Source organism: Hypomesus transpacificus, chromosome 3, assembly GCF_021917145.1.
Source record: "Hypomesus transpacificus isolate Combined female chromosome 3, fHypTra1, whole genome shotgun sequence".
In the NCBI taxonomy this organism is placed as follows: Eukaryota; Metazoa; Chordata; class Actinopteri; order Osmeriformes; family Osmeridae; genus Hypomesus; species Hypomesus transpacificus.
Window position 1 is genome coordinate 2,112,578 of NC_061062.1, and position 25,000 is coordinate 2,137,577.

The 25,000-nt window shown below is 51.6% G+C and overlaps 1 protein-coding gene across 1 annotated transcript in view; it reads left to right on the forward strand.

Moving 5' to 3' along the window:
- The first annotated feature begins 9,032 nt into the window (after positions 1-9,032).
- The window catches only part of kif26ab (kinesin family member 26Ab), a 47,048-nt gene continuing 31,080 nt past the window's right edge, over positions 9,033-25,000 (forward strand). The window contains exons 1-3 of the mRNA XM_047051347.1: positions 9,033-9,040; positions 10,816-11,227; positions 16,760-17,061. Of these exons, the coding sequence (XP_046907303.1) occupies positions 9,033-9,040; positions 10,816-11,227; positions 16,760-17,061 (722 nt within the window). The remainder of the gene's footprint in view (positions 9,041-10,815; positions 11,228-16,759; positions 17,062-25,000) is intronic.

Consider the following 25,000-nt stretch of genomic DNA (forward strand, 5'->3'; position numbering starts at 1 on the left):
AACCATTTCATTTGAATGCAAAGTGGGACGGTGGAAGCAGTGATGTGTTCGTCATTGTGGACGACAAGGCCAGGTCTATTGTTCCTCGCAGACAAAGTGGTGAAATGGCCATTTAAATCGTTCTTGATAAGCACGGCATTCACCAGGAGAGGGAAAAGAAAAATTCTGTAACGATCTGTAAGTGGATTAGTAGTCCTCATTCCTTCACCGGATTGAACCGGATGCCCCTCCTTCTTTATCTCTCAGCGATGCTTTAGAATACGTTTAGACATCTCAATTAGGCAGAAGAAAACAAGCATTCTGGGGAGGAAAAGGCAGCAGTCCATAATCTTAGCCTATTTTTCCTATCAACACTTTTATCCAGTCAGTCCTCATAGCCAAAACTGACAACAAATTAACATGTCATCCTTTAACCGAGAACTCTAAACTGATACTTCCATTTTCATTGTTAGTGTTAATTGCTTTCTCTTACAGGTCACGGGCATTCTAATGCAGTGGCCTTTCATCAGAAAATTGGTATTTCCCCCCCCTGTACCATTTGGGTTTTTGCCTAACCAACGCTTTTCACTTTAGAGACCCTTTCTGTCACTAGCCTGTGTGTGTTCTGTTGTTAAGCTGACGTGTTTGAGCTTTGTGGAGACACAAAGAAAGCCATTCAGCGGGGAACACAGTCTGCGGGGGAGAGGAGAGGAGAGGGGGTGCGCTGTGGAACTCACCTGCATTCAGGGAGATTTGTTCACTGGGCAAAACGTGTCAAAACATCCCTTTCATGGTACGCTCATTCTATACTCCCTGCAGCATTATCAGCGTGGTGTTTTTGAGTTACTGTATATCCATACAGGCAGACTGACAGTTACAGGAAATAATTTGTCAAATGAAACAGACCCTGTTCAGCCGGACCCTGCTGCATTGTCCCTGTTGATGGACGACGTCTCCACGGACCGCTTTCTCCTTAAACTCATACTTTTATTTCCAACAATGACTTCTTTCATACTGATTGACTTGGCATTAAGCCAGCATAATCACCGTACAGTGCATTACACCCGAGACGTGGAGAGAATGATTCTGTCAGTGCGCTCCACATTTCACCCTGTCATCAGTTTTCGACGGCTCCACTTTGACAGCTTGCACTGTGTGGAGCTATGCATTTTGCCGGTTGTTATTTTTTTACGATTCAACAAAATAACTCACACTATCACAACATGCAAAATAGATGAGGCACAGGGCACATAACCTAGGAAAACAAAACGATTTCAAGTGTGACGGTACTGTTTGAGCTACAACCACGTGTGTAAATGATGTATTCTCATCACGCTGATGATGTGGATAGAGATTTCAACGGACGCGTGTGGAACTGCTGACAGCGACGCCTCATGCAATTAACTCTGCTGGAGTATTTCACCCCCCCAAGTCTTTGCATTTTCATTCAATAATTAACTTTTTCCCCTCTATCCTCGCGGTGTTTCGATGAGGGAATCCAGTCTGCAGCTGCCACATGTTTCAGACTCGAAGAAGAGTTTCTTCAGACGATACCCCACAAGGGTCCAAACCTGCTTAAACAAAAGTTTTGAGGCTGTTGGTTTAATTTCCGGAGTGGATTATCACCATTATATTAAACACATTCAGAAACCCCCCAAAGTCTGTTCTTCTAAATAATTGAAGCTAGAGTGATGGTAGGTGATCCAGTGAAGAGGCAGATGGCTTACATTACTCTGTAAAGGCTGGATAGGGAGTGAGATGCTCTGATTGGGGTGGTTGAAGCACTCATGCACTAACCGTTGTATCAGCATCCTGTTCTCCGTTGTGAGGGATCTGGAGTGGTCTGTCATGTGCAGAAATAGATCTCTCAACAAGCCCCGGTGTCTGGATTTGAAGACTGATGTGTATCTGAAACAAGGGGCTGCTTGCAAATGTGCAACACGGTTTGAACCCACATCTAACCAGAGCCCGTACTCCTAACATAGAGATCACTCTCACAACAGGGCATGGCACTCCATCAACAGAAACCTCTGAAGAAAAAAAAGTATCATCGTAAAAGTTATCTGGCAAAGCTGACTGGTATTTTGATTCTGGAATTGACACGTTCGTCAGCAAACTTCCTTCTCTCCAGCCTCCTCTTTCCCCCCCTGAGGCACAGTGATTCTAGGAGTGGCAGAATTTAAACTGACATGAAACTCAGGGGAGAGAGGGAGGGAGGGAAAGAGAGAGCAGCGGGACCTATATTTCCTTCTTTTCTGAATATACCGAGAAAAAGATTGCATGTATTGTGAACCGTACCCTTTATACAATGACCTTTTTACATGTATTTTCACTTCCTCATCTCCTCTCTTCTCTTCAGTTAGTCCCCTCGGGGTACCGTGTAATTGGTTCCACCCCCTGCCCATACCTACAGAGCTCCCTGCCCATACCTACAGAGCTCCCTCCTACTCAAGGCTCCAGACTGCCCTGCTATGCTGTCAAGTGTTTAATGATTTACTTACTTTGGTGCATTTTAGTAAACCAGTCTAGTAAAACAATATGTTCGACAGTTAATGAGGTATTTTAATTAGAAGCAAACAGTAGCTGACTAAATTACTCTCTTGGTCTTCCGAGTGAAGGCTTCCTATAGGTTTATCTGGAGAGAGCAGACCCTCTGCTCACTGCTGATTGGCCATGAGCAAGAGCGACGAATAGTGTTGGTGAGAGTGTTTCATAGTCTCAACACATCCAATGCAGAGGAGCTAGAAAAGACAGAAAAAGTTTGATTCTTTGCTCCTCGTCACAGTAACTAACAAACACTTGTCTCTCATAACGTGTTTTCTCAACAGTACTTTTCTGTCGGATCACTCCCACACCCTGTTTAACCTGCTTCGATGCAGCAACAAAACAAAGTCTCTCTGAGGCATGAAGGCCAGAAGACAGAATTTATAGTCAATAGAGGAAAAACAAGGATAACATTGTCTGTGTTTAACAAACACAGTTCTGATACATGACTGTCATTAGTACACAATACCCAGTATTATGTATATATAAATGAATGAGATATATATATCTGAAGAGATAATAAGGCAATAGGTGATTTACTGACTGATTAATTAACATGAGCACATTGGACATCTTTGATTTCTCCCACCCCGGGCAGAAGCAGGGTTTATGGGTTACAACTCGTGAGTTTTTCACTCCATAGCAACCGTCAGCTTCACCGCACTCTGAAAACACATCTATCTGGACAAATCGTCAGACCCGTTTCAACTCCTATCACAAGACGGCCTTTCGTTATTGAGTTGTGCCTGTGACAGGCTGGTGATGAAGACGTCTCCCTGGCAGTCGATTCTTCCAAGCACCTCTGTGTGTCCACAGAGCAGGGCAGTCTGGACCCAGTGCCCCCACACTCCACCACGCTCCCCAGCCGGTGACAGCTTGACTGATCTGGGGTAAAAACAGGGTCCTGCTGACTGCCTTGGGTACTCGGGGGAGGGAGGGAGAGGGGATGGAGACATGGAGGAGGGGGGGAGGGAGACATGGAGGTGGGGGGAGGGAGAGGGGATGAGGGCTGTCCAAACAGTCTGAAAGGAGCTTGTTTTCATTGTGTGCACGGGTGAACAGGAAAAGGTAATTAACTGGCCAAGTGGCGAAAGGTTGGAGTGATGGATGGGTGTGGTGTAAACAGACAGATGGACACGCGCGCATGCGCACACACACACACACACACACATTCAGTTCCTTACCTTTTTCTATACAGAATAAGACACTGAGGTAATGGTGGAGCTATTAAAGGTCTTCAGTCATTCACTTCTCTCCCCTCCAGTCACATGACTGGCAAGCACCTCAGTAAGACTTAAGTCAGCCATATAGAGCCATGTCATTATGTGTTGTCATTTAATGAGTTCTGCTTTTGACTTTACTTAAAGTCCGTCTATATTGGATAGTTTGATAGACAGTGACATCTGTCTGTATGAATAAATAAAGAGTAGTGGCGCTTTAGTCCTTTAAAACGTTCAAGCGTCTCATATATCATGTATACTTAAAGTAGGACAACGATCATCTGTGACACATGGTAGATTTCACACATAATCCACATGCTTAGTCAAAGCCAGATGCTACAGCTGGACATGTTTTTAACACTTCAAAAAAAAAACAGCTCTTATAAGCATTTATTCCTCCCTCCATTTTGTGAGAGCTATCGGATTGACAATTAACCAATAATACTTCATCGGACTCTTGCCGTTTCGGAACCGCACACCGACGCTGCTGCGTCGATTTGTTACGGTGTTTTAATGTATCCCAGTGTTGTACGCACATTGTCAGACAGTGAGGTGATATTTATCTTACTCGGCCTCAGGGTCCCAAAGCTGCATGTCAATCAAGTTTTGCGGTTGACCCTGTGGTCTTCTGCAGAGGAATGAGACGCGCTGCAAGCGCTTTAGCGAGCCAGATTGTATTCAACTGAAAGCGTGGGAAAAGAACTATAGCTACTTTTTGTCTACCGGGAGTACAGGTAATGTAAATACCGTGGTTTATTTCTACAGTAATGCTATAAACTAGCCAAATACAACTTTGAATGTGTAGTAGCTAGATGCTAGGCTGCTAGGTTGAATTATATTACGTGGTGTATTTACAGCAGCGTAGCTAGATAATTATTTTATTCGTCAACAAGTAGGCTACCAAAAGTCCAGCGCTTGGCTGTCTTCACCGCTAGCTAGAGAGGCTATGCTGGTAGCATAGACAATATTGTTATATTCTCGGCAAGCTTTTCAACTCTGGCTGGGTTGTCTAGCTGAAAAGGAGAAGAATTGAGTACATGAACGCCTTTCTGAAAAGTTGAGAGATTTTCAACTGATGTCCGAACAAAAGTCAGCGTAAATGAGCCTAAATACTGCAGCCTAAAACAGTTAAACTCTATTGCAGTTTTAACTGGAGGAGTTAAACAGGTCATCCTCCTTTACCACATGACGACTTAATTGATGAAATGATCTCAATGGTTGTCTTATTTGTGAGCTACAATGCAATATCCTCAAGCTATAATACCGATAGCCAGATGGGGAAACGCTTTATTATAGGTTTTCCTCATCCTGTCAGTCCAGCCGCCGTGGGCAAACATCTGTTTGATGTGGGTTGATGAGCCGTCCCAGCCTGTGTGCTATAGAAGGCCTTCCGACGGAGGTATATAGTATGCCAGTGTGACATCCTGAATCATTGTCTGTTCAGTTCTTAAAGCACCAGTGGTTAAACTTAATGGTCTGTGTCCCAGGCACAGCATTAGCTCTGCTGCCTCGACATGAAATGCTCTTCCCGATATCTAATCAGATCTATGACTGACTCAACCGAGGCCATCCAGTTCAGTGCTTATTTAGAGGCTTTGGATGGGTGGAAATTAGACAGTGGAGGTGTTGGTGGTGGAGGTGGGGGGTGTTAAGGTTGGAGGCTGAGTTGAGAAGGAGCAGGCTTGAGGGGTAGGACTAGCTGCTGGATGTTGTCCTTTTATCCTGGGAATGTAATCTGTTTTAAAGCCCTGTGGTCACTCGGGGGTAGCCTGCCTGCAGCTGTGCTCGTTTCCCCCCCTGTCCTATGGCCTGTCCTGCCAGGGGAGAGGCTGGTCTACCTGTGGGAAAGTAGTCCTGTGGTTGGCTCTCGTCCTTGACCCGGGCCCCCCCTGGGCCCCCCCTGGAACCCCCCCGGGCCCCCCCTGGGCCCCCCCTAGGCCCCCCCTCACACCAGGGGCCCTCTGCTGGGGGCCACCAGCGTCAAAAGGCCGAGTCAACAGAGAGTGAAGTCTTGGAGGGGGAGGCGGAGAAGAAAGAGGGTTTTTTTTCCAGCGTGCAAAGGTTGTTGGTGTGGTGGTTTGGTTCACATGTTACAAGGCTATTCCGTGAGAAGTGTGAAAAGAAACCGGCTATGTTGTTTTGTGTTCACGGTTGTTTTAATACAGTGGAGGGATGGAATGTGGTGTGGTGATGCGACGCTGGGTGTTGATCCATTGGGTTGTAGAGTGGAGGAGGTTTCCCCTCTGCCGTAGTCCCAGTGAAAACAGAGAGATGGCAAGGAAGCAGAGGGAGTCCACACAGTTTAATCTCGGAAGTCGATTTCCGAGCTGCTACGTGCTTTGTATTTCCTTTTCTCTGAATGACAGTGGGGCTGTGGTGAAGGTCATCGCTCTCTGTCTGATGGCGTTCAGCTACTCACTGGAATAGAAAATACGGTTTCCTCGCATGTTTTACTTTTTAATGGAGCTTGCCTGAGAGGCGTCAGTCTAGCGAAGGGGCCTCATGCATTTCAAATCGCTCTGACCTCCTCGGGATTCAAGTGAGTCACGGGTCGGCCTTCTGCATCCGGCCAGGCGGTTACTGACCGAGTTTCCTCAGACGGTAAATGTGGACACGGTCGAATGGCAGGTATTCCTTGCCTGGCTCCTCTGGTTGTGGTTGGGGTGTGGTAAAACTGTGTGACAGGATAAATGAGGTGTGATTTCGGGCAAATTGTCTCTCTGTGTATGACTTTGCCTGGCTCCATTTGCATTGGATTCCCAGAGGAGCCAGGAACAATTCTCTCTCTCTCTCTCTCTCTCTCTCTCTCTCTCTCTCTCTCTCTCTCTCTCTCTCTCTCTCTCTCTCTCTCTCTCTCTCTCTCTCTCTCTCTCTCTCTCTCTCTCGCTACATACATAAGTGGTTGCAGTTTTTTCTTCTCTCCAGCCTCAGGGTACAGTCTCTCTGATGACACTCACTGTCCAGACAGTCTCGCTCCGCTCTGGTTTCTCTTGCAGCTCCTCTGGTTGTCATGGTGAGGGCAGGGCGCACAGAGGGGCCTGTGTCTGCAGGCTGTGTTGGGGGCGGGGCCTGTTGCAGACAGCTCTCATAGTGGGTCAGGGCAGCCGGCCACAGCTTCTGACTTGATTTGTCTCGAGGGTTGAATCAAGATCTCTGCTCGTAGACAGTGAAACAGGTCTACTACCCCGAAGGCTAGGATCCCAACCTCTCTCTCTCTGTCTCTCGCTCTCTCTCTCTGTCCCTGTGTCCCTGTCCCCGTCTCTCCCTGTCTCTCCCTGTCCCTGCCTCTCTATGTCTCTCCCTGTCCCTGTCTCTCCCTGTCCCTGTCTCTCCATATCTCTCCCTGTCCCTGTCTCTCCTTGTCCCTGTCTCTCCTTGTCCCTGTCTCTCCATATCTCTCCCTGTCCCTGTCTCTCCCTGTCTCTCCCTGTCTCTCCATGTCTCTCCCTGTCCCTGTCTCTCCCTGTCCCTGTCTCTCCCTGTCCCTGTCTCTCCCTGTCTTTCCTTGTCTCTCCATGTCTCCCAGTCCCCATCTTGCACCCTCCAGTGTTTGGGATGTGTGTCTATGTTAAGGACACTAATCCTCCTCTCATTCCTTTACAACGGTTATAAAGGAAGGAGGTGTTTGCAAATATTTCCCCATGTCCTGGGTTTGACAGCAGCGAGCTCTTGCATTGTGTTGATACAGCTCATTACAAGTGTCTTTAAATCAGGGCTATTCTTCACACCCACTTGCACCTGTCAGTCATACATCACACGGATGATAAAGGGAACAACATGAGTCCATGTCTCTGTGTATTCATGCGTCATATGTTTGGTGTTTTACTGTTCAGGCCCTACATAACCTCTTAAGCCATCAGTCAGGAATACCCTTTGACTTGTTTGCTTAGTAAGCTTGGTCAGTTGGTGTTCAAAACCGGACAATGTCTCTAACTGGATGTACTCGGATGATATGTGATGTTACTCGTGCAAATTTTGACAGACTCTTGATTTGAAATATTTAAATTATTCAGTCTGAAGAATTTATCCTCTTCATCTTCTTCATCCTCTTCATCTTCTTCATCCTCTTCATCTTCTTCATCCTCTTCTTCTCCTGGTCGTCAGCAGCAGTATCCGCCCGGCCCTGACCCTGACCCTGACCCTGACCCTGACCCTGACCCTGACCCTGACCCTGACCCTGACCCTGACCCTGACCCTGACCCTGACCCTGACCCTGACCCTGACCCTGACCCTGACCCTGACCCTGCGGTCAGTCCAGACAGCGTGAGACTGACACTGACAGCTTTACAAGAGCAGCCTACCCCGTCACCTCAGAACCCTGTCACCTCCAGAACCCTGTCACTTCAGAACCCTGTCACCTCCAGAACCCTGTCACCTCAGAACCCTGTCACCTCCAGAACCCTGTCACTTCAGAACCCTGTCACCTCCAGAACCCTGTCACCTCAGAACCCTGTCACCTCCAGAACCCCGTCACCTCCAGAAACCCGTCACCTCCAGAACCCTGTCACATCAGAACCCCGTCAGCCCAGCAGATGGGCTGAGCTTTGTGTGTTCTTTTATTAGCTCTCCTAAATCAGCAGCCAACAAAGCAGGCAAGGAGGAAGGCGGGGCACTGAGGGAGCCTGCAATTGATTTCTTCCATGTAGTCATGCTATGAGATGAGCTTGGGTTAGAGGGGTGAGGCGGAGAGTGGAGGGGCGAGGAAGAGGGTGGAGGGGTGAGGGAAGTGGGGTGGAAAACACGCAGGTTATTGCTGCTGCAGTGTTCTCTAGATTTACTGAAACAGAACATGAAGTAAGACAGGAAGTAGGGTCACAGCGTTTACACTCTCAACACTCTCTCAGGTTTCTCATCTGATTCGTCCCAGGCTGTGATGCTGAACTAACTTGTGGAACATGTGTAAGTGCAATACTACGGCTGGTTCTTATACATCATGCGTTAATGTCATGAGGTATTAGTTATCCAAACCTCGGTAATACGTCCTTAGGGCGATGCACTAATGCTTTCTGCAGAGAAGTGACATTTGGAATGCCAGTGTCCGTTTTAGTCCGGGTTTTTTTTGGTCGTTTTTATTGACAACGTAGTTCAGGCGGCAGGCGTGTGTTGCTTAACTGAAAAGTCCTGCGGGAAACCTGGATCCTGAAAGAGAGTTGGGAGGATCTCCATACTGAGGTGTTTCCACACTTATCTTGTGTCCTGTCTCCAACGTTTCACCGTTGCTCTGTTAATCAGAAGCTTGCTGGCATGTGCTCTGCCTCAGTATCAGGTCAATAATCCTCCTCTCCTAATATGGCCATGTGGGTCAGTGTAAGGATCTCCATGGTGATCTACCTCTGTAGAGGTCGGCTGAATCAGTCCTGTGGCCAGAGCAGGCATGGAGGCCACAGGGAGTTAAAGGGACTGAATTAGGAGAATTCAAGATGTGTTCATATCAATGTTTTCAGCGTGTCCCTGGTACAGAGCATGTTCATCGGTTCGGAGCGGTTGTGCGTTCAAAGGCTGCAGAATCCAGCAGGTGGACCTACCTGAGAGGTCATCCGGAAGTTTCTGTATCGAGCTGCCTTGGCAGGGAGGAGCCAGGCCCTCTCCCGGACACTGCGGACAGCCTGCCTCTGATAGGGCCCTGCTGAGAATAGGGCCCTGCCTCTGATAGGGCCCTGCTGAGAAAAGGGCCCTGCCTCTGATAGGGCCCTGCTGATAATAGGGCCCTGCCTCTGATAGGGCCCTGCAGAGAATAGGGCCCTGCCTCTGATAGGGCCCTGCTGAGAATAGGGCCCTGCCTCTGATAGGGCCCTGCTGAGAATAGGGCCCTGCCTCTGATAGGGCCCTGCTGAGAATAGGGCCCTGCCTCTGATAGGGCCCTGCTGAGAATAGGGCCCTGCCTCTGATAGGGCCCTGCAGAGAATAGGGCCCTGCCTCTGATAGGGCCCTGCTGAGAATAGGGCCCTGCCTCTGATAGGGCCCTGCTGAGAATAGGGCCCTGCCTCTGATAGGGCCCTGCTGAGAATAGGGCCCTGCCTCTGATAGGGCCCTGCTGAGAATAGGGCCCTGCTGAGAATAGGGCCCTGCTGAGGGCTGTATTAAGTGGCACTGCATTAACGCGCTGGATCGTTGTTTGACCAAGCTCTCACTCCTGCTGATCACCAGCGAGTCTCCGTGGAACCCAGGCCTCGTAAACATTTATGTCTGGACTGTGGGCTCCTGTCTGAGGTCTTAGCTTCGCTGGGAGAGAGCCTGGGCGGCCCTTAATGCCTCTTAAGAGACTGCAGCGTGCGCGTGTGTGTGTTTGTGTGGTGAGTAAGGGTAACGGGCCTGTTGACAAAGACCGTATGAATAGCTGTGATGTGGTGGAAGGCAGAGCGATGTTTCGCCCGCTTCCTGCGGGAGATGCTTATTTTCACGCCGGGCGTCTGACAGGGTGTTTTTCACGGTGTGGTCGTAAGCAGCTGTGAGCTCTGAAAGGACAACAGGAAGTCCTGTGTTTTCTAAGGGATGTTTATATTTATTGTAGTTGTGAATGTGTTGTGGCTTGTTTTTGGTTGGAGTGTATTCATTTGGATTATCTCTCTCTGTCTCTCTCTCTGTCTCTCTCTGTCTCTCTCTGTCTCTCTCTCTGTCTCTCTCTGTCTCTCTCTGTCTCTCTCTGTCTCTCTCTGTCTCTGTCTCTCTCTGTCTCTGTCTCTCTCTCTCTCTCTCTCTCTCTCTCTCTCTCTCTCTCTCTCTCTCTCTCTCTCTCTCTCTCTCTCTCTGTCTCTCTCTGTCTCTCTCTCTGTCTCTCTCTGTCTCTCTCTCTCTGTCTCTCTCTGTCTCTCTCTGTCTCTCTCTGTCTCTCTCTGTCTCTGTCTCTCTCTGTCTCTGTCTCTCTCTCTCTCTCTCTCTCTCTCTCTCTCTCTCTCTCTCTCTCTCTCTCTCTCTCTCTCTCTCTCTCTCTCTGTCTGTCTCTCTCTCTCTGTCTCCTCTGTAGGATCCGGGATACGCTGCCTTCCTGTTCGACCAGCTCCAAGTTCCTGGGAGCCATGAGGGCGGGGCCAGCTGCCATGTATGCCACACCTCCGTCCTGCAGCTGAGACAGGAGGCCATCCAGACGGTCCACGCCCCCTCGCCGCCCCCAGGCCACGCCCCCCTCGCCGCCCCTGGGCCACACCCTCTGTACGCCAGCGCCGGCCTCCTCCGCTCTCTCAGCCCAGCCCTCCCGGCTCACCTTCTCCCCCTCCGGCCCCCAGGGCCCCCAGGGCCCCCAGGGCCCCCAGGGCCCCCAGGGCCCCCGAGCCCAGCAGCTGCTCCCCCTGGGGGACAGGAGACGGGGGCTGGGCTGGCCCCAGGGCTGCGCTGGCTCCTCGGGACCCAACACCAGTGTCCAGGTAACGGTTGGCGGAGGACAGCTGTCGGGGTCCCTGGGCTCGGTCACCATCCAGGCCCAGCAGTACCTGGAGGGCATGTGGAGCATCTCAAGAGTCAACAACTTCCTCCCCCAGCCCAGCCCGGTAGGTCCTCTCTGTCCAGTCTACAGGAGCCTGGGTTCAGTCACGTCTTAAAGATGGAGGCAGCACTGGCAGATCCAAGGGTGGGGGGGGGCAGCTGCTGAGGGCAGTAGATGCTGAGGGCAGCAGATGCTGAGGGCAGTAGATGTTCTAATAATTGATGGTGGCATTGGGTCACACCAACCTTCTCCATGTCACCCAATAACAAGCTCCTGCCACGCTCTTGCCTCCCCCAGTTGAAAATTTTGTGTTTTTGTGACATGCGTGGGGGAAAAAAGTTTGGGAACGTTGAAAACATGAATTTGAACAAAATGTTGGTTAGGGTTAAAAAAGTTTCTGAGGGTTGAATACATTCTTTTGAACAAAAAGTTTGGAAAGGTAAAAGAAAAACATATAAATAGATATATATATATTTGTGTATATTTGTATATTTGTTTGTTGTGAAAAAGAAACTTTTTCTTTGTAATAGTTTTTACTTGAGTGAAGGATGTGTGTACTTCATCCATCTCTGGCCGACATGGTACGCACACTTATCCAGGGAGCTACAGATGTCCGCTCCTCTCAGTCTCTTTACTGTCCCAGCCTCTCACTGTCTGAGGGAGGGAGATGTGGTCGCCGTGAAGCGACCGGGACATCTGGCCTCAGAACAGTCTGTGACGCACCATCGTGACACACCGTCGTGACATTCCACACCAGACAGACTCGGAGTGCTCAACAAACTCCCAGGCCGCTGTGCAGGTGCCAGATCTGCTTCTCTCACGCCCGCGCGGGCCCTCAGTCGGGGTCACACTCTCTGTCGCTCTCATCTCTCCTTCCAACGCCAGCAGAATGTCGTCATTCTTACTTGATGAGGGTTTTCTGTTCCACTTATGCAATGTTGCAACCGCAGCACTTACTCTGCTATTTCTCACACTGATAACAGCCTAATGGGACGTTTTTCCGGGCGTTTTAGAGGGTCATCGGCTCTGTTTCTGCCTTCTGGGCGTTGCATGGCTTCCTTAACAACGCCGCTCCATTATGAGGGTTTATCAGTGTCGTTCTTCCTTCAGGCCAGAGAGACCGCAAACCAGGTTTCACTTCTGTGCTTGATGTCAACAAGTGCCCACGGCCACAGTTAGTGAGGGCACCAGAAAAGCTTTTAGATGCGTGTGTGCAATCTAGGAGAAAGCTGAGTGCCCGGGCACACAAGGAGAGGCTTGTCCCCCCCCCCCCTCCCACATGCGTCTAAAAGCAATTAGTGCCACTGGGATCTGTGCTGCCTTTCACAACTCCACATAGCTGCACCCCAGCCCTCTTCCCAGGCTGGGAGATGTCCCTTCAGGATATCTGCTGTTACAAACACAGCAGATATGGGCCTGGTGTTATTTTCGAACGTTTCTTTCATTAAAATTAGATCTGCTCAGAGAAAAAAAAAAAAACACATTAGCTGGGGAGGATCGGGAGTCACGATGCCCAGAGGCAAGTGCTTTAACTCCTGCTTCCCAATCGCCGTCCTTGTGCAGAGAAGCAGAGAGCAGACAAAGACAGGGAGATGCTTCTGTCAGACTGCAACGCTGCTGATGCCTCCCCCAGGGGCCCCGGGCTCCGCCCAGCCCAGGACACCTTCAAACCCACATCTATGAACGACCTCTGGTGTGGAAGGATGTTTGTAGACATTTAAACGGTACACACAACCTCACCTTGATAACGGACGACTGGATGAAAGGCAGCTTAATCCAAGGACACGACACGTATTGAATGAGCTCGTCCATGTTGCCATTGTTCAGTTGAACCTTGGGCGTGGCCGTCCGATGTGTTCATATGAATATCTTAAAGTTGCCCAGTCCACCATGGTGGTCTGGAGACAACATTCTACTTCAGTATTCAAAAAAATCTGAATGGCAAATGTATTGACCTAAATCTCTTATTTAACCTCTGCTCTCTCGTGTTAATCTGCTAAAACCCAATGCTCCTGACACTGGGAGTTTAGTGTGTGTGCGCGCCTGTGAGTGTGCCTGTGTGTGCCTGTGTGTGTCTGTGTGTGTGAGTGTGCCTGTGTGTGCCTGTGTGTGTCTGTGTGTGTGAGTGTGCCTGTGTTTGTGTGTGTGCCTGTGTGTGTCTGTGTGTGCCTGTGTGTGTGTTGGTGGTAATGGCTCGCTGTTGTCCCAGTGTGACCTCGCCTGCTCGTCTGCCACCCTGTCCGTGCCCACCGGGCCATCTGGGCTGCCCCCCCCCCCCCCAGCTGGGCCAGGGTGACACCCGTGTCACAGGGAGGGGGAGAAGGTGACACTCGTGTCACAGGGAGGGGCAGAGGGTGATGGAGAGAGAGGGAGAGTCCTCCGTCCACCGCGACGCCCCGGAGCCCCAACACCATCTCAGATTCCTCCAACCACATGGGCTGGAGCGCCGACTCACCACACAAAACAAACTCCCTAAACGACAAACATCTCCTTTCAACCTCTGATACCGGCGAACAACGCCTAACTCCCAGCAAAGCTCCACCTCTCGACAGCTGACACACACCAGTGGAGTATGACAGAGGACAATCCAATCACCCTTGAGTGTCGCAGGGCGATGGTGTGGTCCATATTAAAGCGTGTCTCCTTGCTGAGCTACGGCCTGGGTACTTCCTGGGTGCGCTTGTTGCAATGCGGCTGTCTGTCCCAGCTCCCAGCCCGTGATGTATAGCTGGTGCATGTCAGCCTGGACGTATAAATAGTTCAGCTGTCAGGCGCTGTTGACAGATGGCACACACACTGCAGGCCCACACTGTATAAAAAGATTGTAAATTATGCTATTTTAGTGACCAAACATGAATCTGGGGCAAACATTGTGAGTGGGGGAAATATTCAGAGGGGCCGGGCTGTGTTGACGACATGCGCCCCCCCCCCCCCGCCAAGCGACGAGACGACTCCTGCTCAAGGTCGCTGGTCGACCTAGGGAGCGTGTCATCGTTATAAATGACAAGGGAAAACATGTACATATTTACATTGTCACCCCCACCACCAAAACAACAGGCTCCTAATATCCTCACTTGTTGGATTGACTGACTGGTGGTGAGGCCGTTGTTGTCATGACGATCCCCCCGTTGGATCGTTTGGGTCCAGGACTACAAAGATGACCTTCTCAATGCTCCCTCTGCCAGACCAGAAGTGAGAGCAACACCCTCCCCCCCCTCTTCCTCCTCCCCCACCTCGTTCCAGAACCCCCACCTCCCCCACCTCCCTGCTCCCAGACAGGGACCTGCTGCTGTCTCCTAGCCCCTGGTCATAGGAGTCCCCTCTGTGGCTCCAGGCGGCTGCTGTCTCCAGTCCCAGTCCAGCTGCTGTAGCCCTCCTGGGGCCGTCTCACACCCTGACACACACACCCCTCCGCTGGACCCGAGCCAGGGGCCCGTCCACACACCGTGGAGCCCGCCGGGGACAGCAGTACAGTTGATCTCTGTCAGAAATATTAATCTGTCAGAAATATTAATCTTTATCAGTCAGTTTGTCAGTCGGTGAAGAAGTTAAGAAAACTTCTCACAATATCCTCACAGATTTTCCTTTCTTTCTGCTTGTTCTTCAGTATTCCTTGCAGCAAAAAGCTTCTTTTTTTTACGGCATTCACACGCAAAGACTAGTGAATGGCAAATTAGCTGCTGATGTATATGTACAGCCAATGATTTAACGGCTAATTAGATTGGTTGGTTCTCTCTTAATTACTGCTCACACGGCCCCTCCTTCTGTGTGTAGTGATCGCCTGAATCAATGAGCAGCGGGCTGCCTGTTAGAGACACTGAGGGGACAGTGTCCTGCCTGTTAGAGACACTGAGGGGGACAGTGTCCTGGCTGTTAGAGACTCTGAGGGGGACAGTGTCCTGGCTGTTAGAGACACTGGGGGGGACAGTGTCCTGGCTGTTAGAGACACTGAGGGGGACAGTATCCTGGCTGTTAGACACACTGAGGGGGACAGTGTCCTGGCTGTTAGAGACACTGAGGGGGACAGTGTCCTGGCTGTTAGAGACACTGAGGGGGACAGTGTCCTGGCTGTTAGAGACACTGAGGGGGACAGTGTCCTGGCTGTTAGAGACACACTGAGGGGGACAGTGTCCTGCCTGTTAGAGACACTGAGGGGGACAGTGTCCTGGCTGTTAGAGACACTGAGGGGGACAGTGTCCTGGCTGTTAGAGACACTGAGGGGGACAGTGTCCTGTCTGTTAGAGACACTGAGGGGGACAGTGTCCTGGCTGTTAGAGACACTGAGGGGGACAGTGTCCTGGCTGTTAGAGACACTGAGGGGGACAGTGTCCTGGCTGTTAGAGACACTGAGGGGGACAGTGTCCTGTCTGTTAGAGACACTGAGGGGGACAGTGTCCTGGCTGTTAGAGACACTGAGGGGGACAGTGTCCTGGCTGTTAGAGACACACTGAGGGGGACAGTGTCCTGGCTGTTAGAGACACTGAGGGGGACAGTGTCCTGCCTGTTAGAGACTCTGAGGGGGACTGTGCTGAAGTCTCTTAAAAGATCAGGTCAGGTCTCTCCTCCAGCCTTACAGCCTCACCCGCCACCTACGGTCTTCTTCTGACAACCTTCTGCTGGTCCCATCGCTTAAGAGCACCCGGTCCCAACACAAGCTCTTCTCCTGTCTGGCCCACCAATGGTGGAATCAACTACCCACCTCCATCAGAGACACGGGGGCCTCATTTACTAACATTGCAACCGCAGCTTAATCTGCGCCTTTGCCCAACCGCAAATAGCACACCTTATTTCCGCATTTGGCGTGGTATTTATCAAACCAGATCCTCGTCGGGCAATCAGCGCCTTACTCCGCCCTTTAGTGTTAATTAGCACGCCGTTAAAAGACGGGAGAAATCACTATTTTACGCCTGAAATGGGCGCAATCCTGTTAGTAAATGAGGCCCTGACTGTCTCCCCACCTTCAAGAAAAGGCTCAAGACGCACTTGTTCCGGGAGTACAACGGCACTTAGAAATTATTGGCTGGTCCTGATGTTAGTTTCCTCCAGGAACACAATGACTTTTATTGAGAGACTTGTTGGTTACTCTTGTTGGTTAGTTGTGACTGATTTAAAATTATTGTACTCGCTGTGTAACATTATTGTTGCTTACTTTCTACAGGTACACTCTTGCACTTTTGAGGATCATGTTGTTTAATTGTAACTTATTTAACTACTTGCTCTTACGGTTCTTGCCTTTGGGACTTACTTAGTTTTTCACAATTTATGCTTCATGTTTTGGCTACCAGCACTGTTTGGGGCTATCTCGTTGTTATGATCAGTGACCTATGCACTTTTGTAAATCTCTCTCTTAGAAGTCCTTTGGGTAAAAGCGTCTGTTAAATTAATACATGATTATATTATATATAATTATTTATTATTATAAATGTAAAAGGCCTGGTCTCCACTGCTGCCTGTAGCAGAGAGGAGCGAGAGGGGCCAGAAGAGAGAGAGAGGTGAAAAGAAGTGAAAGGAACAGATGTTAGCGAGGGAGGAGGAGGTTGGTCACGGCTAGAAGGATGTTTTCATGACCTGTGTGTGTGTGTGTGTGTGTGTGCAGGTCCGATGTCTTCTGGGGGAGCCGGAGAGGGGTGCGGCCATGTTGGAGACGTCCGTCATCAGTAGCCCAGCCAGCTTCCTGTCGACTCCCAGATACAGGAGCCCTGGACAGCCTGGCTACACCCCAACACACACCTCCACACACACACCTCCACACACCTCCACACACAGCAACACACACACCTCCACATACAGCAACACACCCACCTCCACACACACACCCACCTCCACACACACACCCACACACCCCTCCACACACCCCTCCGACCAGAGCGCATCAGCTGCTGCCTCCTTCTTCATCAGGTAAGCTGTCATCAGAGCTCACCTCGTAATCAAACCCATCAAAGTTCTGACAGTGATATACTGCAGTGCTGTCAGGTGTCCTGTGTGTGTGGGGGTATGCTTGGCCTTCTGCGTGTAGCGCGTTGAGGAGCGGGGTCACCACACGCTCGGGTCAGGGGTCACGGTGGCTCTGGCAAGATGGGAACCCGTTGCTTGTCCATGGACATGTTGTCCTTGTCACCGTTGAATTACGGTGGATCGGTTTCCAACGTACCTTTTTAGATTTAGCACGAGTGACTGAATGCATAATGACTCATCTCTGATGGAAGGAGGTTGTCTCAGGAAGTGGCTTAAAGGGTTTAAAAACTAACTTTTTTCTCTGATTAATTTCTCTGTTGACGTTTAGGTCTTGTTTTGGTTCCTAAGATTCAGTTTAAAGTCCGTTCTTCAGCACAGCGAGGCTCATGTGGCTATGTTTTCCAACAATCCTCTGTATGTCCTCCACATGTATTGCACAGTGTGTTTCCGGAATGTTCTCTATCCCAGCCTGCCGTCTTACATTTTACATTTAGTCATTTAGCAGACGCTCCTATCCAGAGTGACTTACAGTAAGCACAGGGACATTCCCCCCGAGGCAAGTAGGGTGAAGTGCCTTGCCTAAGGACACAACGTCATTTGGCACGGCAGGGAATCGATCCAGCAACCTTCTGATTACTACCCCGACTCCCTCACCGCTCACCCATCTGACTCCCTCTGTCTTCCTCTGTCTTCCTGCCGTGTCTCCAGACCCAGGATGCAGTTCTCTGGAGCTCATGTTCCTGTGCTGCTGGGAGGTCTGCAGGGCTCGCTGGGCTGGTGGCTAACGTTGATAGCTTCCCAGGCAGGTTGATAGGTTCCCTGGCAGGCTGATAGCTTCCCAGGCAGGTTGGGCAAGGTGAGTGCTGCTATGCTCTGCCCCTTGTCCCTCAGGAGTGCTAGGCTGTAATGAATGTCAGTTCGGGGGAGGCTGGGTAAAGGATGATGCATACGGCTGCTGAAGCAGTGCACCCTGGGAGTTAGAGGAGGTGAGGGGGGGGGAGGTGTTGACATCAATGCCCCCAGGTGCTGGTTAAGGAGCTTGTTTCTCTGAAGGGACTCGTTTCCTCTCCCCGGCTCGTCCTGAAACTGTGAACCGGACTGGAGCACGGGGAGGGGGCCCTCTCTTGCGGCCGGGAAGATATTTTGAATCCTCTTCCTAATGTGTCACTTCCTGTACGCGTCACTTCCTGCGAGGGGAGCGGCGGGTCAGCGCCGAACAACGGCAGGGTGTGACAGGGTTAATTTCTTGCTCGCGATTTATGGGAGCTTGTGTTTTGTTTGGACGCGAGCTCAAACCCAGGGGTTCTTGCCGACCCTGGTGGGGCGAGGAAGGGGTAGGGAACCTGTCCCCCACCCCCGTCCCTCACATCCTGGTGGGACAGATAGGGCGGGGGGGGGAGCATTCATTTGCATTTCATTTCATCCCAAAAGAGTCTTCCATGCCAGGAATGTCTTGTTTGGCTTGGCCAGCAGAGCTGTGGTGGTGACGGAGCTAAACCTGCGTCACATTCCTCAGCGGGGGGGTAGAGAGGGGGGGGGGGGTGGGGGCTCTGATTAGAAACACACCCTCGTCCTGGAGATCCGCAGGAGAATCATCATCATCATCGGTCAGTCCTCATCCTGCTGGCTCTCCTCCCAGGCAGCCTGCTGATTGTAATGAAGGTATTTTAGGTCTCCCAGGTCAAAGTGAGCTGAGACAAACCAAATTCCATCATTTCGGGTTTTTTCCTCTGTTGGAATGATGTTTGAATTAACAATGCACAAGGACTGACGACCAAATTAGCATTTACGTTTTGGGACTGATTGAAAACTCGTTTGTGATTAGTATTCATTTTCATCCTCTAAAGATATAATTAGTGGGATGCTTGTGAAACTGCTGCGAACCCAGGATGTGGCGGCAGACGCTCGTCTTCAGCAGCAGAGCGTCTGCAGCAGCAGAGCGTCCTCCTCTCTGGGGTTGAACGAACTCTGCATCCGCTTGTCTGACACTCACAAACGCTGTTCCACTCAGAGATGGAATTAGAATTTGAATGCAATTAGGTAGATGCTGAGAGGGAAGGACGAGGAGAGCAGGACGAAGATTCCAGGTCTGACTCAGTGAGCGATTCTTACACAAAGCTTTCTCTTATTTTCCATTAGAAAAAAAATTACTCAACCATTTAGAAAAAGGGGAAAAAAAAGCATTTCGTTTTGGATTTGTTTCAACACGCCAGTGCCATTGAAAAAGCATTTAATTCCAGGCGCTGGATTGGTAAGCGGGGAGCAGCGTTAGTTTGTGTGCTGTCAGCCGTGGTCACCGTTAATCTCAGCATCTTTCCACGTGGCTCCGGCCCAGGGCTCCGTGATGAAGACTCCTGCTAGGACAAGCTCTCTGCTCCTTCTGCAGACAGACAGGAGAGATGCATTAAGAGGGCCGAACAGTCCAGGCTGAAACAGGAGCCGCTCTGATTGCTGCTCATGAATCTCACTCATCTCTCATCTGTGTGTTTAAAATAGGCGTAATGGACGGCATCTGGCAGGTTAAAAGACATGCGCAGCACAGAGCGACGTCCTCAGCAAAGACAGAACAGCCTGTGTTGGGCCCCGCCTTCCTCTATCAGCCAGAGTGCCTTGAAACAAAGACAACCCTGGGTCAATAATGAGCCATTGGCTATTAGACTGACCATAACGTAGCCTGGAGACAACAAGGGTCAAAGGTCAGGGTCTGCTGACTACAGGGGTATAAGTGTGTGTGTGTGATGAATAAACGGTAGAGGGGGTGTGTCCCTTAGCGCTCCAGCGCTCTGAACACTGATTGCTTTGTGACGGAGCATATGATTAGTGTGTTGACGCAGCGCTCGCTAATGAAGCCAGGCAGCGCTCCCAGCAGGGGCCTGGCCGCGTGTCTGAGCGCCGCGTGTCTGAGCGCCGCGTGTCTGAGCGCCGCGTGTCTGAGCGCCGCGTGTCTGAGCGCCGCGTGTCTGAGCGCCGCGTGTCTGAGCGCCGCGTGTCTGAGCGCCGCGTGTCTGAGCGCCGCGTGTCTGAGCGCCGCGTGTCTGAGCGCCGCGTGTCTGAGCGCTGTGCTCGGCACTCTCTTCCATCAACACCTCCTGATTGGGACCGAGGTGTGGCCACGCCCCCCCAGGAGAGCGGCGAGGGGAAGGCTGCCCGTGTGCCGAGCCACGCGGCGGTCCTGTGGGGCTGGGCCGTGCGTGGGGGAGGAGACGTCGGCGCTGGCTGGATGGCTTCCTAGAGGCCCGTTGTTTTGTGTTTGTCTGGCGCAAGGCTGTTCCCTCTGTCACTTCCCCTCTGGGGACACGTTGTGTGGACTGCTAGGGAGAGAGGGTGGAGAGAGAGAGGGTGGAGGAACTGATGCTGAAAAGGAGAGCTGGTTGACCTGTTATAGACCCTCTCCACCCTGCTATAGACCCTCTCCACCCTGCTATAGACCCTCTCCACCCTGCTATAGACCCTCTCCACCCTGCTATAGACCCTCTCCACCCTGCTATAGACCCTCTGCACCCTGCTATAGACCCTCTCCACCCTGCTATAGACCCTCTCCACCCTGCTATAGACCCTCTCCACCCTGCTATAGACCCTCTCCACCCTGCTATAGACCCTCTGCACCCTGCTATAGACCCTCTCCACCCTGCTATAGACCCTCTCCACCCTGTCCAGGTGGGAGGTCTCAGTTGTGGCTGTGATTGTGGAGGGGCAGCGTCCAGCGGGGGCAGTGTCCAGGGGGGGCAGCGTCCTCCAGTCAGCCTCTGCAGCAGGAGCTTCCTCCGGCCCCTCAGACGGGAGCAGCTTCTGTGTCAGAGACGTGAGCTCTTAATCACCGAGCATGCTGCTCAAAGTTACCATAGAAACCATTCTGTAACTTGCTCATGACTCAAACGCTGGCCAGTCACCGCCCACGCATTTAAAAACTGGATTGGGCTCGAAAATTCAGCGCTTGGGTGTCTTTGAATCGGAAGAGACAAAGACGCGTGAGAATAGTGAGTAAAATGTGCTTGTGACAGTACTTCACCAACAATAGAATGCAAGTCATTCCCCCTGTGCTATTGTTAAAGACGCTAATGTGATTGTTCTTGCAGAGGATTCTATTAGCTGTAAACAGTAGGATACCATAACCTATTCTTATGCATTTTTCAGTCCTTTGAATGGCCTGGGTAGCTGTGTGTGTGTGTGTGTGTGTGGAGGGAGGGGAGGTGACTGTGTGTGTGTCTGCTACTTTGTCCTTCCTGTTTGAGGTTGCTAGTGGGAGGGATGGAGGGGGGAGGAGAGGGGGTGGTCTGAGTGGTCGGGGGTAGGTGTGGGAGTGACACGTTTACTCTGACCAAGAGGGACAAGGAAAAGATCCAGAGAGAGACATTTACTGTGATCTACAGAGAGAGAACTACAGAGAGAGATCTATCGAGAGAGATCTACAGAAATATCCACAGGTAGATCTACAGAGAAAGAATTATACAGAGAAACATCCAGAGAGAGAGTCTCTCAGAGGCAAGATATGTGCAGACAGCAGGCCAGCCATGGCTGATTCCTGATAGGCAGGCAGAGGCAGACAGGCACAGGCAGGGCAGATTAATGCTGAGTAGAGAGCTGCAGAGTGGGGCTACTCTGGGCTGAGCTGGCTGGGGGATAAACACACAGAGCAGAGGGTTTGCTGCCTGGGACTCACTCACACACACACACACACACACGTACAGACACAGGAGGCATGTTCGGTCTGATGCTTCAGAGCGGCTTCAAGAGGAGGTCAGGCGCAGGACCAGTGGAACGTTCTGGAAACACCATGAGACTGAAGTAAGTCATGCCACCTCTGGCGGGGGTGGACCATGAGTGTGTGGTGTGGTGGTGTGTGTGTGTGTGGTGGTGTGTGTGTACAACCTTATAGATTTCCCTGTGTATGTGTGTTTCTGTGCGTTTTGTTGCTGTTTGAGATTGGCTAGCTGTCTGATCCCTGGAGGAGACAGCCTATTGTTGCTAGTGTTCTCAGAGATGGATGTTGCTACCAGGATGTGAGCAGAATGCCTTGCCGGGAGAGCAGTCTGTTGATATGCAGGTTAAGCCTTAGCCCCATTTTTCAGAGGGGGGGGGGGGTGTCAGTAGTAGCACCGAACACAAGCGACTGTGCTCAGAATAGCTCGACTGGTGAGCAATTGATTTCTCCTCTGCGTTTTCTCTGTAGGATCTGTTGCATCTAAGCCACGGAGCAAATGCTGGCGGCTGTGGATGGTTAAACAGAGAGAGAGAGGATGAGTGGGTGTGCTTGGTGGGGGGGGAGAGGGGAGGGGGGCTGTGGCTGCTATTTGTCTCCATGTTTACTGTGGGATAAAACACCAGCTGGTATTTTCCTGTCATAATCAGGCTATCGTCCTGCTGGGGCTAATGGCTGGTGGGGGGGTGGATGAGGGGGGATGAGAGGAGATGACTGTAGGAGCAGTTGAGACCAAGGTTGGGTGGAGGGGTGGGGGGGTTCCACAGCCTGCTGATAAGCCCAGGTGAGAGGAGCGACCAGGGGCTTGTCGGTCGTCATCTGTGGGGAGGTGTTGATGGAGGTCTGGCTGGGTGCCCCTGCCTCACAGGGTCACAGAGAGCCAGAGACTCCTGAGGACTTCTCCCTTCTCCTCCTCCTTCCTCCACCTCCTCCTCTCCTCCCTCCTCCTCCTCTCCCTCCTCCTCCTCTCCTTCCTCTTCCACCTCCTCTTCCTCCACCTCTCCTCCTCTCCCTCCTCCTCTCCTTCCTCCTCCTCTCCTCTCTTCCCTCCTCCTCTGCTTCTTCCTCCACCTCTCCTCCCTCCTCTCCTCCCTCCTCCTCTCCCTCCTCTCCTTCCTCCTCCACTTCTCCTCCTCTCCTTCCTCCTCCTCCTCCTCCTCTCCCTCCTCTCCTTCTTCCTCCTCCTCTCCCTCCTCCTCTCCTCCCTCCTCCTCTCCCTCCTCCTCTCCTTCTTCCTCCACCTCTCCTCCCTCCTCTCCTCCCTCCTCCTCTCCCTCTTCTCCTTCCTTCTCCTCCTCTCCTTCCTCCTCCTCCTCTCCCTCCTCCTCTCCTTCCTCCTCCTCTGTAGCTAACAGATGGAGTCCCCCCCAGAGCACCCTAACCCTGCCTCACACCTGCCTGTTTGCCCCACACCTTCGTCCACCCCCCACTAACCCTACAGTGCTCAGATCCTCCTCCGTCAACAGAACCAGCTCATTACAATAGCTGCCTGTCACTGCTTCTCACTTGTGTTTATTCATGCATTGAACCGATTGTTTTGGACCTAAAAGTTTGTAGTTACAACAACATGTTTTTGCTCCTCGGGCGAAAATAACATGTGAAACCTTTTTTGATCTGAGGTTGACCACTTGTTGCGTGTGTGTGTGTGTGTGTGTGGGGGGGGGGGGGGGTGCTCCTCGGCACCCAGGCACCTGCCCCCCTCCTGGGGCGAACTTCTCGGTCCCTTCCTGGTGACGGGTTCCTCCTCTCTGGAGAAGGATGCCAGGAAGTGACAGTGGGTACTGCCCTCAGGGCTGTGGTGAGGAGAGCAGGGTTGTGAGAGCAGCACTTGTGCCTGTCTTGCTGCGTGGTAAACAACCTTCTCCTCAGGATCACACGTTAGACAGGCCGGGCTGTCCGGGGCTCGCTCTGCTTGAGCGGATTAGGCCCTGTGTCTGTGTCTGTGTCTGTCCCCTCGTCCCACAGAGCCCTGAGTCAGGAAGTCAGTCTGGCCATCTCACTCAGCCGAGGGGGGTAGAAGGGGGGGGGGGGGGGGGGGGTAGAAGGGGGGGGGGGGGTCGTTTGCACGCGCTGACAAACAAAACAAAAGTTCCGAAGCGCTGACTCAGAACTGCTGGGGGTGCATGAGGGGGAGGGGGGGAGGGGGGGGAGGGGGGGGGGGGGAGGGGGGCGAGGAGGAGGGGAGACTGACAGTCACCTCACAGAAGTCTCTGTATGCAGGAATGCTGGTGCGTGCCTGTGGGGCATGGGGGACACCAGGTTGTGCCTGGGGGGCATGGGGGACACCAGGTTGTGCCTGGGGGGCATGGGGGACACCAGGTTGTGTGACAGTGAGCAGAGAACAGTGAACACCGGGCCTGCTCTGACACCCAGGGCTCCAGGGTCCCCCTCGCTCCGATAAGGGCCCGAACAGAGCCCTGGAAGACCCCTGCCGTCTGGCTGTGATGCAGCCATTAGCACTGAGCGAACACGGTCTTTTTAAGAGAGATTCTCAGAGCTTATCTTGTTAAATGGATTTCATGCATCACATTAGCAGAGGGGTTAGGCAACCCCCCCCCCCCACACACACACACACACACACACACAAAGTGTAGCTCTTTAGGACTTCTTCACTGGAAGGTGACATGCAAATGTGGTCTATTATCATTGTCATTACAAGTAACAGTGCCCCTGCCATTGTACTGAGAGAGAGAGAGAGAGAGAGAGAGAGGGGGGGGGGGGAAGGGAGAGAGAGAAGAAGCAGCAATAACAATAACAGTTAATTGCGATTGCTGGCGGCATGGAATATGCATAGAGGACTTTTATGACCTATTGTGTGAAGGAACACAGGGACTGTGCAGCACAGCTCCCAGGAGCCCCCCCCCCCTCCACTTCCTGTTGGCCTCGGATCCAAGATGGCTGCCTCCGGACTCCCAGTGTCCTCCAGTTCACCTGCTCCTCTGAGCCAGCCTGTCCCAGCCTCCCCTTGCTGCAGGAAGAGCCAATCACAGCTCAGCCCTAATCACCGCGCTCGCTGATTTCCCAGTCCACCTGCCTTCTCATCTGTATGAGCACGGCCACCTCTCTGGTTATTAAAGGGAGCTATATCGCTGCGTTCCTTAAAGATTAATGTTTTTTTCTTTTCCTCCTCCGGTATTGCGGTGGTCAGAGTCCAGGAAGAGTCTACAAGTTACAAGTAGCTAC